Source organism: Kogia breviceps, chromosome 11 (genome assembly GCF_026419965.1).
Source record: "Kogia breviceps isolate mKogBre1 chromosome 11, mKogBre1 haplotype 1, whole genome shotgun sequence".
Classification (NCBI taxonomy): Eukaryota; Metazoa; Chordata; class Mammalia; order Artiodactyla; family Physeteridae; genus Kogia; species Kogia breviceps.
The window spans coordinates 83,860,600-83,873,825 of NC_081320.1; the positions used below are offsets into that span (position 1 = coordinate 83,860,600).

At 39.9% G+C, this 13,226-nt stretch overlaps 1 protein-coding gene across 3 annotated transcripts in view; it reads left to right on the plus strand.

Moving 5' to 3' along the window:
• The window catches only part of ASXL2 (ASXL transcriptional regulator 2), a 126,641-nt gene extending 113,779 nt beyond the window's left edge, over positions 1-12,862 (plus strand). For all 3 annotated transcript variants that reach the window (XM_067007949.1, XM_059079158.2, XM_067007950.1), the window contains 2 exons: positions 1,669-2,386; positions 5,914-12,862. In XM_067007949.1, coding sequence (XP_066864050.1) covers positions 1,669-2,386; positions 5,914-8,397 — 3,202 coding nt within the window. In that variant the 3' untranslated portion in view covers positions 8,398-12,862. The remainder of the gene's footprint in view (positions 1-1,668; positions 2,387-5,913) is intronic.
• Positions 12,863-13,226: the final 364 nt, after the last annotated feature.

The following is a 13,226-nucleotide window of genomic DNA, read 5'->3' on the forward strand; positions in this document are numbered from 1 at the left end:
TAACTTTATAATATATAAGAATACTGAAGTTCTATGCATTTTTTTTATTGTAGTCAGTTATCCCACAATAGGATAACTTATCCAGAATCACTAATGAATCCTGTAATATGGACCATTGTATTCAATGTGTAATTAAACAGCCTTTCTTCTATAGAAGGCACTGGGAGATAGTCATAGCTGAATCAAGATACAGACCCTTTTCTCAAGGGGCTATAGTCTGAGTCAGTTTTTTTCCTAACAAAAAAAAAATCTTAAAATCTTAATGGGGGGATTTCCCCGGTGTTCTAGTGGTTAGGACTCGGCGCTTTCACTGCTGTGGCCCAGGTTCAATCCCTGGTCCAGGAGCTAAGGTCCCACAAGCCATGCGGTGCAGAAAAAAAAAAAAAAAAAATCTTAATGGGGACGCTTAAATAGATGACAGTGGAGCTGTATTGTTTGAAATAGAATTGAACACCCAGAGTTTTAATTGTCTATTAGTCTCCCTTCTTACCTAATGGCAGCCTTTTAGGATACTCCATAACCATAGCTTGAGAACGAATGGCTCTTTTCCTTATTTCCATGTAGTGTTCATTGATCCCCTTCATGGTCATTTCAGAAGTGATTCTTAATGAGATGAAGAGCACCGTACACCAATTTTTCTACCTTCTTGGTATGAGCTTTGAGCTTTTCTACAGAAACGAGGGTGAATACATTTAGACCATTATTATAGGTAGCAGTTATTCCATAAATATTGTTCATTCCCTACTTATAAGATGGAGCATTACAGCCGTTCTTGGGTCTTTCTGTTTTTAGCTATTACTTTTTGCCAGCTTTTTGGAAGGACTGTATTTGATTACTGTCCAGATTTGTCCTCAGCCATTCCATCTCAGGGGTGCAGTACTGATTATTGAAGTCACCAGAGGGCTATCTTGTTTTTGCTTGTTGTAGGAGGAGTCTCTAGTGACCCCTACAGGGTAGCCTAGCTCTTAGCCAGGCCACACTGTGGAAGTCTCACTTGGTCTTCACTCCCAGGATAGCTCAGAGGCACTTGATCTCAGAATTTTAGAGCTATACCAAGTGAAATTTAAACAGGCTTTCCAAAAACTCAGAGTTCTCGTTTTCAACCTCTAGCAAATAATAACAGCCAGCCCTCCTACTGTCTCCTCTGGGTCCCTTAGATTTCTTGGGCCAGCCTTTCTACAAGTACTGCAGAGTAGAGCTGATCACAGTCCAAACCCACAATCCCAGGGTACATGGGTCTTTGTCTTCTTTAACTTCTCTGTGGGTAGTCTGTGATCCATGCCTCTAGGCAATGTAGCCCCTTTCTAAGCAGAAGTAATAATAATAATTAAAATTATATTGAGCTTTTATTATGTGCTAGGTGCTATTCTAAGTACTTTACATGCATTAATTTAGTTACTCATAATAGCAACACAATGTACAATTAAACTGAGATACAGAAGGCTAGTCACTTACTTATTACATGGATATTAGGTATCAGAGCCAGGATTTGAATCCAGGCACTCTGGCTCCAGACCCTTCACTACTATTAATAATAGTGAAGATAATATATGAAAATTACCTACTAAGTGTCACAGGTTCTTCTAGGCATTGCCATACACCATTATCTCATAATATATTCAATAACATAGGCCGTTTCTCAACTACAATATTTCTTCCACCTTTTAGTTCTGGCCTGAGCCTTGAAGATTCAAAGAAATTGACAGGTTCACCCAACGATCCCAAAGTAAAGAAAACCCCAGCTGAGCAACCAAAGTCCATGCTTCCTTCAGAGGCCTCTCCTGTCAGTATAGTCTCAGTAATTCCCCAGTTAGTGTCTAAAGAAGAAGTACTGCAACTGCCATCACCAGTCAGAAAAGAAGAGCATGAAAGCCAAGATAAGATGCAGCCAAACTCCAAATCCCCAGAGCCCCTACTTTCCTCAGCTACCAATACAAATGAGCTTAGCAGCGTTCCTCCCATCAAGTGCCCAAAGGATGAGGCTCTCTTGGAGCAAAAGCCAGTTGCCTCTGCTGAACAGGAGTCTGAGAAAGAGAATCATCTCACTACAACTTCAAATTATAACAAAAATGAAAGCCAAGAAGCTTTAGTTACATCCCTGAGCAAACCCAAGAGCCCTGGGGTAGAAACAACAGTAGTGAAGCCCATAGTAGAAGCAGGTCTACAGGAGACCACTATGAAAGAGCCTCCATCAACTCTGGCTGATCACAGCCCAGAAAGCCTCAAGAGGAAATCTTCTGTCACCCAAGAAGAGGCCCCTACAAGCTGGGAGAAAAGACCACGTGTCACGGAGAATCGCCAGCACCAGCAGCCATTTCAAGTCTCCCCACAGCCCTTTCTCAGTAGAGGGGACAGGTTCCAGGTGCGGAAAGTACCACCTCTCAAGGTAAGAGAGCGGGAAGAATTGAAAAAGAAAGATGGTCTGAACACTAAGTTTTTGGTTGTACCTACTAAGTTTCAAATATTTGTGGTATTTCTTAATGCAGAAGCAGTTGTATATATTTGATATGCATGTAACTGTGGTCATATATGAGTAAAATTATTAAGAAACAGGCATTTAGAACTGCATCCTTATATGTATACATATAGCTAATTCACTTTGTTCTACAGCAGAAACTAAGACAACATTGTAAAGCGATTATATTCCAATAAAAAAAAAGTCATAAAAAAAAGAACTGCGTCCTCACAGATCTTTTTTGGGGTTTGAATACTTATTCAGATATCTGAATATCTAATGCAGTCCACCTCCACCCACACCCCTGCTGGCTACTCTTGTATTTTAAGACAGTTATGGAAAGTATTTTGTCTCATGTGACAAAATAATAAGTATAATAATAAACAGGAGGAGGTCATTGATGTGATTAAGGGATCACATCTTTGTATCAAGAGCCATGATATTTAACACTTTATTGACTGGAGATGTATTATGGCCACAAGCATTAGTTTCTACAAAACTCCCCAGCCAGTAATGTGTTAATTATTGCTGCCATAACTGATTTGATGTTCTGAGAGTCTGGAACTACCTTTTAGTTCCAGCCTTTTAAAGGAAATGTGTGTGGCTGCCATGCATCACCACTGGTCACTTGAGGGATCTTAGTAAGATGGAATAGCCTTGCTAAGCTCTACTGCTTAGGATATATGATTAACTTGTGTTTTAGCCCTATATTGCTGCATATCAGATCTTTTAAATTTCTATAGCAGTGTCACTGCCTTAGTGTGTACTTGGGCTTGTGCCTAATATCAGTTTGCAGTTCATTCTCCATTTTATTAATAGTATTTATTAACACTATTGTGTTTACGATGAACCCAGGCACTGGGTAGTATTTATTCACATTAGAATGTAAGTTTAAAAAAAAAAAAAAGCCAAATAGAAATACTTTTTTTCCCTTTTTTATTCAATTTAGACTAACCAAAGTCCTACCTGGAAATATCCCTTGGAAACACTCAATTACTAGTACTTGACCTGTTTCATGCACTGTGAGACTTATCTCTCATTTTGCATCATAATAGTATGATGTTCTTCATTACTTCTTAATTTTAAGATTTGTGATTTTAGCACTTAGGAATCTCTCATTTTTTCTTTTTCTTTTTTTTTTTTTTTGATATTTTTCTACCATTAGCATACACTCTCATGCTTTGCTAGAGATTCTGAGTTTTATGATAATCACTTGTATTCTTCTTATAAAAATATGAGAAACCTTTCTTTATTGCATGTCAATTAGAACTTATCTCTAAACCTGAGAGCTGAGTTATAGTCTAGGTTTTACTTTATATAAATGACACTGGGTAAGAACCATCATTTTTATTTCCTCATCTTTCTGCTAATCCAAAGAGACTCTACACTGAAAACTTAAATCCACTGTGACCAAGTTAATGTTATTTAACTTTTTTTCATTCTTTTACTTCTCCTTCCTCATTTCCCCAAAAACTTTCCACCAGAAGTTGCTTTAGTAACTCTCTTACCTTAGACCCTATCTCAAATCCCATTTTCTTAGACAAAGCTTAATGTAATTTATAACAGAACAAAATCTTTTAAACAAAATTTGAATTTTATTACAAATGTTATATATGTATATGTGTATAAAATTATATATGCACATATATCTATTTTATATATGCATATCTACAATATGAAATGTGTACATATATGTATATAGAGAGATGGACAACTCAAACAGACATTATGTATTTTCCATTCAGTATACAGTTATAATAGAATCTAATTCCTTTGCTATACCAGGATAAGGCTTCTAATAAGTTAAATCGTTGAATTGTTATCAGTGCCTAGAAAGCTTGTGTGGTTTTTGTACTTTAAAAAAAAAAAGTATAACATCTCATTTATTCTACATAAATGGGTAATAGGACTAGTTACATAAATAACGGAAAATTATCATTTTTAAGCATTAAAACTTTTTATTTTAACCACTCTTAAGGATTGTCCTTATTTAATCAACATGTTGTTGATGATATTCAGTCATTGTGATAGGTATCCTTTATTGTGCTGGATATGTTGTTATTCTCAAGATTATTCGAATGTAAGGTTGCTTGTTCCCTATATATGATTCCCCTACACAACTGTGCTTTTTACTTTCTTGTTTTTGATTTTCTAGTTTTATCTGTTTTTCCCCCTACTAGTTCTCTCTTCTAGATGGTATTACCAAGGGGCAACAGGTTGCTTCTTTCTTACTCTGGGCAGCTTCTAAAATACTGTGTGCAGTTGGATGTAAATTAGATTTCAGCTTTAAGAGAGAGATTGAGTATATTTCATGATGAGAAATATGTGGGCTTTGTGACAGGTGTTACAGAATCCTACAGGTCTGAATGACAGAGAATTCTCCAGGACTGCTGACCTTTTTAGAAATGGATATTGCAGATAATGAAAAATCTTTAGTGACTTTATTAGTCTCAATTTAAGCAGTTCCAGAAAGATGACATGCATTTTCTTAGAGCTCAGCGGCTTAATATGTTTCTAATTACATGTCCTAAAACATCTGTAACATTATTTGCTCTTTTAAATTCTGCCAAGTATTAGAAAGGCCCAGATACTGGTTCATTCTAATTAATTCCAGTAGCTTTCAAAGTATTGTTTTGAACAGGAGTCAGATTCCTTTCAGGTGTAATATTTTATGGTGTGAAAATCAGTGATTTCAAACCTAATGATGCATCAGAATCTCGTAAGAAGCTTTTTAGAAATGCATTTTTTCTCTAGGAGTTCTAATTTGTAATTTTAGGGACAGGACTGAGAGGATGTATATTTTTTAAAAGCTCCACAAATAAGTATAATGCCAGCAGGGGGTGAGAATGACTTTGGTTAACATTACAGACATTATATACATGCCCCGTCATGTGGGTGGGCAGAATGGATCACACACTGTCTTCCTTCCGGTGCAGTCTAGAAGCCTCTGTAATTTGAGATAATTCAGCCTATATGCTTAGCTGTGCAAGTGTGCGTGTGTAAAAGAGAAGAGGACAAGAATTTTCCTCTGGACCTCGGTAGTAAAGCCAAGAAGTAAAAGACAGTAATGGTGTGCTACTTCTTTATTTCTTCGGTTTCTGTCTTCTCGCTTTTACACACATTTTAAGATGTAGATACCGTAGAAAGGTCTCTATCTTAAATGATCAGCTGTTATGAGTAGTAGTGACATTCAGAGAGATGTGTGTTGTAAGAAGAGGTTTGAGGCTTTGGGGTGGGAGTGGATGTCGAGGGAGGGGAGTCCGTGGCACCAATAGAGGAGGTGAAAGGACCCTGGAGACAAACCTGTGTGGCTGTCCCCATGGTTTGGTCTCTTAGTCACAGGCTTCCCATCCTTGTCATAGGGTTCACCCTACTCAGAATTTGTGTTAATGAAGTTTGATTGCTCTTATAAATGAAAACTAAGCTCTGTTGTTTTTTTTCCCCCCTAATTCTTTCAGATCCCGGTCTCCAGAATCTCCCCCATGCCGTTTCCTACATCGCAGGTCTCTCCCAGGGCTCGTTTTCCAATCTCCATCACTAGTCCTAACAGAACAGGAGCCAGAACTCTCGCAGACATCAAAGCAAAAGCCCAGCTGGTCAAAGCACAGAGGGCAGCAGCTGCTGCTGCAGCCGCAGCTGCTGCAGCCGCCTCAGTTGGAGGGACCATTCCAGGACCTGGCCCAGGGGGTGGACAAGGTCCAGGAGAGGGGGCTGAAAGGAGAACTGCTAGAGGAGGGAGTCCAGACTCAAACAGAGTCAGTGAAACTGGAAAGGGCCCCACACTGGAACTGGCAGGAACTGGAAGCAGGGGAGGTACGAGAGAGCTTTTACCCTGTGGTCCAGAGACTCAGCCCCAATCTGAGACCAAGACCCCAGGCCAGGCACAGTCTCACAGTGTCTCTGGAGCACAACTACAGCAAACCTCCTCAGTGCCTCCACCATCTGCCATCAGTGGAGCGTGCTCAAGTGTCCCGTCACCAGCCCACGCTAACACACCCCCACCAGCTTTAGGGAAAGTAAGTAATGAAAAACTGAATCCCACCAGGGCGGCAGCCACGGTGGCCTCTCTTAGCCACCCGCAAGGGCCCAGTAATGGTAGGCAGGAGAAAGCACCTCCTACTCCAGCAGATCCTGCTCTAATCGCAGGTGCCTCACCTGTTCATTTTGCAGTCGATGGCACAGTTGAGCCCAAAGCAGGTTCTAGTAAGAATACACCAAACCCTCCAGCCTCAGCAGAGATAAGTGCTAGTGCTTCAGTGGATATGACTCCCTCCCCTTTAACATCTTTATTAACAACAGCCTCTTTAGAGAAGCTTCCTGTACCCCAGGTGGTTGTAACCATAGCACCTACTGGATCAGCTCCATCCTCGAGCACTTTGCCAGCAGCTTCCAGCCTTAAGACCCCGGGAGCTTCTTCAAGTATGAATGGACCCATTTCAAGGCCAAGCTCTAATATCCCTGCTAATAATCCTTTGGTAACTCAGCTACTGCAAGGCAAAGATGTTCCCCTGGAGCAAATTCTGCCTAAACCTCTCACCAAAGTTGAAATGAAAACTGTTCCACTAACTACAAAAGAGGAAAAAGGGATGATGGTAGGAGCACTCGCAGGTACCAGCGTAACAGAAAATAGCACCAGAGAGGAAGTTAATGAGAGACAGTCCCATCCAGCTACACAGCAACTGGGTAAAAGTTTGCAAAGTAAGCAGCTCCCCCAGGTTCCAAGACCCCTTCAGCTCTTTTCAGGTAAGGATCTAAGGGACGCTAGCATTGACACACACCAATACCAAGAAGGACTAAGTAAAGCAACCCAGGATCAGATCCTTCAGACACTCATCCAGAGGGTTCGGAGGCAGAATGTTCTCTCATTTGTGCAGCCCTCCCAGTTCAACTTCACTCACTCAGGTTTCCAGTTAGAGGACATCTCCACAAGCCAGAGGTTTATGCTGGGTTTTGCTGGCAGAAGGACATCCAAGCCTGCAATGGCAGGTCACTACTTACTTAACATTTCCACCTATGGCCGGGGTTCAGAGAGCCTTAGGAGGACCCATTCTGTAAACCCCGAAGACCGATTTTGTCTAAGTAGCCCCACTGAGGCCTTGAAAATGGGATATACAGATTGTAAAAATGCAGCAGGAGATAGTAGCAGCGGTAAAGAAGATGATACTGATGAGGAAAGTACTGGTGATGAGCAAGAATCTGTCATGGTGAAGGAGGAGCCGCAGGCTTCCCAGAGTTCTGGCAAGTGTGAAGCAAGTTCACGACCCCACAGTAGAGAAACCCTATCCACCAGTGATTGTTCAGCTAAAAAGAATGTGAAGGCAGAGATGCCAGTGCCTGAGCAAACCACTTTAAGCAAGGAAAATTACCTGTTCACTAGAGGCCAGACATTTGATGAGAAGACCCTAGCCAGAGATTTTATTCAGGCAGCACAGAAGCAGATGGCTCACGCAGTGAGAGGTAAGACGGTGCGGAGCAGCCCTGAGCTTTTCAATTCTACTGCTCTTCCTCTACCTGCAGACAGTCCTACCCATCAGTCTCTACTCCTTCCACCACTGCAAACCCCAAAGCTGTACGGAAGCCCCACACAGATTGGGCCAAGCTACAGAGGCATGATCAACGTCTCCACCTCATCGGACATGGACCATAACTCTGCTGTACCGGGGATGCCCGACTGTAGCCAGGTAGCTAGCAATGTCGGTGATGTCATGTCCTTTTCAGTGACTGTCACAACCATCCCTGCTAGCCAAGCTATGAATCCCAGCAACCACAGCCAGACCATTCCTGTTCAGGCCTTTCCTGAAGAGAACAGCATAGAGGACACACCTTCGAAATGTTACTGCCGATTGAAAGCCATGATCATGTGCAAGGGGTGTGGAGCCTTCTGCCACGATGATTGCATTGGCCCCTCCAAACTGTGTGTCTCCTGCCTTGTCGTTCGGTAATGAGACTAGAAGGGAGAGCACACTGTAAATGAGGCAGGAAGGGGAAGGGTTGACAGATGTGGTTTTTGAGTTCTTTTGGAATCGCAGAAATAAACTAGGTTTCAGTTGTCTTAAGAGACAAGTGTTACTTAATCAGGAATAGAGTACAGATCTTACATTTTAGAGGAAAAGCACCTTGTATAGTAAGTCCAAGTCAAGCAAGACTTTGTGAATTTGTGACAAGTTTGCACTTACAAAATCATGTAAATATGTCACATCTTGTTTTAACATTTTTCCAGGTGTTTAGGTAATAATGTATTACTTTGACTTCAGATTGATGTTCCACTTCATGTGACTTTGAAAAGTTTAATGCCATGCATGGTGAAAGGAAGCGATTTCCCTTCTGCCCTTTCTTAAGAGGCTAGGAAGAGAAAGGAGTGAGGGAATGGTCTGAAGAAATGACCATTCATGTTGATTATGTCTTGACTGTCTGACTGCAGGCTTTACGTAGGTTATTCAGCCTTTGCAGGATTTGGATTCAGGGTTTACTCAGTCCCTTTACCTTAGATGGAACCTTCTCAAATTCAAATTTTTGATAAGGTATTAATTTCACAGGCAGTACTTCAGACTCTGAAAATTCTGACTTGGTTCTTGGCTTCCATAAACCAGTACTATTGCCAGGTACTCTGCTTGCAGTCTGTGGATCCCTGCTGTTCCCTAATCCCACTCCCTTGCCCCGAAGCAGGAGTGTGGCCCTTGAAAAGTTTGCCTCGCCGGGCCCCTTGGGTTACCGTCACCTGTGCAGGGCAGTGACTCCAGCAATCATCTCCGAGGATTTAGTCATTCGTGGGAGCTTACAAACAAGTTTGAAATACTAGTATAAAATTAACAGATAAGTGTTAGTGATAGGGCAATTTGAGCTATGTTGTTTTTGTTGGGTAAGCAGAGTAAAGGTGCAGAAACCGTTGAACTGAACATAAAGGACTTCGGAAAGCAACTTTAACACTAGAAACAAAGTGGCCCCTCTCGTCCTCTTCTCTCCCAACCTGTTACCTAATGTTCTACAGTCAGCTGTTGCTACAGTTAGAAAAACTCATTAATACCACATTTGCCCATTCTGTTAAACCTGTTTTGACCTCCCAGGCATCTGAGGAATATGGGAGTAATCTTATATATTACTCTGAACATACACGTGTGCGTGCACTCACACACACAGTAAAAGTCAGACACTTTTCCTGTTTTAGAAAATATGTCCCCTTTCTTGGACTACTGCTCTCTACGCACTAGAAATTTCTAATGTAAAGGGGCTTTAGTGAATGACTTAGGGAACATCTAGAAAGGAAAAGAAATCAGCTGCAAATTTTTATTGTTTGTTTATTCTTTTTTGTTTACTTTTTGTTGAATCCTGTCTCTAGTGACTAAAGAATTTTCGAGTATATACATTTAGGTTATGGTTAAAGAGCATTAAAATAAATCTACAATTTACCAGAATTCGGTATTAAAAAGTTGGGGATTGTCAGTGTGCATCATTTGCATATTGATTTCAAATCTCCTAATTTCATGTATGTAAAGGACATATTAGTGCAACCTAGTACAGTCATAGTTGTACTTAATATTCAGGATGTGATATATACAAAATGCAGAACAGCTTAAACTCGTTAACTAAGTCACATTCCAGATTAGGGGCAAGTAGGCAGTAGTAATCTTAGCTTTGCACCCATTCTGCTACCCACCCCTCCCTACCTCACCTCCTGCATTATACATACACACTTTTAATACTTTCAAACCCCATAAGAAACTATTTACTTCTATTTTTTATTTTTTGTTTCTGAGTTTCTTGTGGCCCAAAGCAAATATAGGATTAATATCTGTGTTCTAGTTTCAGCCAAGATAATTTGATGTCCTTCTAACTTCCCTTTTTCTTCCAGCACACACATAGCTAAGAGGTAAGAAATCTGTAAGGATCCAGGGATAAGGAGCAAGTTCTCCAGCCAATAACCAGTAGGAGTCAGAAACCATGGTTCTGTTCCCAAACTTTCAGTGCCCTGGGTAATCCCAGGGGGTGTTAAAAAGACCTGTTGCTAGGTAAAACTGTCCATTCCGAGCTTCCTCACTCCCCACTTGAGTGGCAGGACTGAGGGGTGGTCAGCCTGCTGGAAGTGGTTGACTGTTTCAGAACCGACCCCACGGCGAGCACGAGTTAACCAATTTGGATTTTCACAATGACTTTTCTACACACCTTTCCTATCATAGAAAGTCTCTCCTCCATGGTTCTCTTAATCTGAGGATGGACAGACTAACCAGGAAAGGAGGAAAGGCATCAGGGATTTTCAAGTCCATTTAGAGAGCAAACCGTATCGTGCCTATTCATCTTGACCCAGGCTCTTGCAGATAGGTCCTAAGCATTACTGTTCACCAGATTCTCTTTACAAATAATACCCAGCTAATAAAATAGTCAGTAAATTGTCAACTAGGTACACTGCCTCACTTTTGACTAAATGAGAGAATAGATTCTCTTAGATTGGTAGAAAATTGAATGCAATCTATTTATCAATTGGTTTCAAAACGGTTTCACATAGAAGGTCATTCATCTTATGTGCTGACTGAGCTGAAAAGAAAAAAGAAAAATTACAATCTGTCCCTTTTGAAAATGAAGCAGTAGGAACAAGAAAACCTGTAAATTATTAGAATATGGTATTCCAGAACCTTTAAAGCAGTTTTTATCTTAGGTTTTCAGTTACTTTACCTTTCAATTCAGTCTGAAAATGTTCTAATAAGTACTAAGCTTATTTTTATGGTATTAAGTTGCACTATTTCCAGTGACTAGTCAGGCATTATGCCTGATGCTTATGCCTCCAGGGTATGCTTCTCAAGCCTTCAGATAATCTTCCACTTCAGGTCACCTTGGGGAGGTGGCATTAACAATATATCATCTCAGTCTTACTTGCGAATGTTTTAAGTTGTCTAATAGAGAAGACTCCCTAACTTTTAAAGGATTTTTATTAAAATTCTCCATCCTATTAAACAGAAAATAAAGCCAAATAGCCTGGAGTTGTTTGCCCTATGTATCCCCTGTGTTGAAGATACTGAAGCTGTCTGTGGTACCCCATGTAACATCTTTAAGGATAAGGTCTGGCAGATGGGAAATTTTTCTTGGGGCATGGGAAGCATACTTACATGGGCTGGGAAGGCACACAGTGTAGATATTTTAGGAGTTATCACAGATTTAAATAAATAGCCAAAGGAAGACGTCATTGCCTTCCAGGTGAAGGCATAAATTCGTACATTAATAATTGGACCGCTTACCATCCTAATTGCTCTTATTGCCTTTCTTCACCTAAGAGCCCTTAAAGAACTCTTGGGTGAAATTATTTGTTATAATGAGGGGGTCTTCTCTGGTCGTTACATCACTATTTGTTTCTAGAGCTCATTGTCAGTAAGCAGTACCAGGGTGGTTCTCTCTGTGACCTAGAGATTTCACAGCAAGGAGAGAAAGTCTCCTCGTTGCATTACAACAATGTGCTAAGTAAAAAAAACTTGGCCAAGGGTAGTTTGCAGCTCAATCTACAGAATAGTCCAAAGAGACTCCGAGAAACATGATGATAGGCAGGGATCTTTCCTACCGTGTTTCAATACCTACATAACCTATTGAAAGAGAACAATAGGTAAAACAGTTCCTAAAGTTGGAAGTAAGACCTTCATAGATTCTTGGTTACTTATTTTTTTTAATGCTTTACATTTGATACAACTATTAAAGATCAATTTTAAAAATAGCTTTCCAGTAATATATTTTAAGTAATATATATTTTAATATCTATGTAAAAAGTGACAGTGGGAGACTTTGAATTTCTCATATAAGGTATGTTTAGGGCCTCACTGTTAAGGCACAAATTATTTCAAAGGAAGTTACTCTAAAGACACTCAGATTATTTCCAATAAAATGCAATAAGGGGAAGAGTTTTGGAGTTTATTTTTTATTTTAAAAGAAAATTGACTTATTTACCACAAGCTATTTTCTTTTCCTTCTGGCTAAAAGGTTTGTACAGACTGGTTTGGTAAATGCTAAACTTTTGTGTCTTTTGCCTTTTTAAAGGAATTGTTAACATTGGAATTGAGGGTATGTACAGAGAAGTTGGTGTCAACACCATTTAAAAAGTCATATTTTTTCACAAATATAGAAAAATCATTTTACATAAGAATTTTAAGTATTTGCAATAAATATATGTATATAGATTGTATGTATTCATATATTCTTATTTTTCATTTTATTATTAAGTAAAAGATAATTAAAGTGGAAATAAAAACCTTGGAGTTTTCGGTGCATCTTGAGGTCTGGCATACATGTGACAGTGGTGTGGGTAAGGGCCCTCAGTTGTTGCCTTATACTACTATTGGAAGATTACCAACAGATTGCATAGAAGACAGTAAAATGAGGAATTTGGTGATAAATCAGGGTAGTGTATTTCTTTCAAAACTCTAGTAAAAATATTAAATTCTGCTAATATGTCTGTCTCTGTGCTTTCACCCTTGAACTGTTCTCTCTCCTAACCACCTAGTGTTACTGGGAAGGTAAAAACAAAACAAAACACAGTGCATTGTTTTTTTAATGTGCCCATTGTTTGCTTCTAAGACAAAGAATGGCAAGAAAATTTCTCGGGGTGGTGGGGGCGGGCATACGTTTTCCTTTCTCCACAGTGGTTAATAATTCATTAGCAAACATTCACTTCCATGACCTTCCAGGCCGTAGGGTTTATGTGAAGAAATAATATCGTGAAGATAATGGAAAACTTTTTTTGTTTCCCTTCTTTGAGAAGTGAGTTTTGTAGCCAGTTTTATGTCCTTCCCAAATG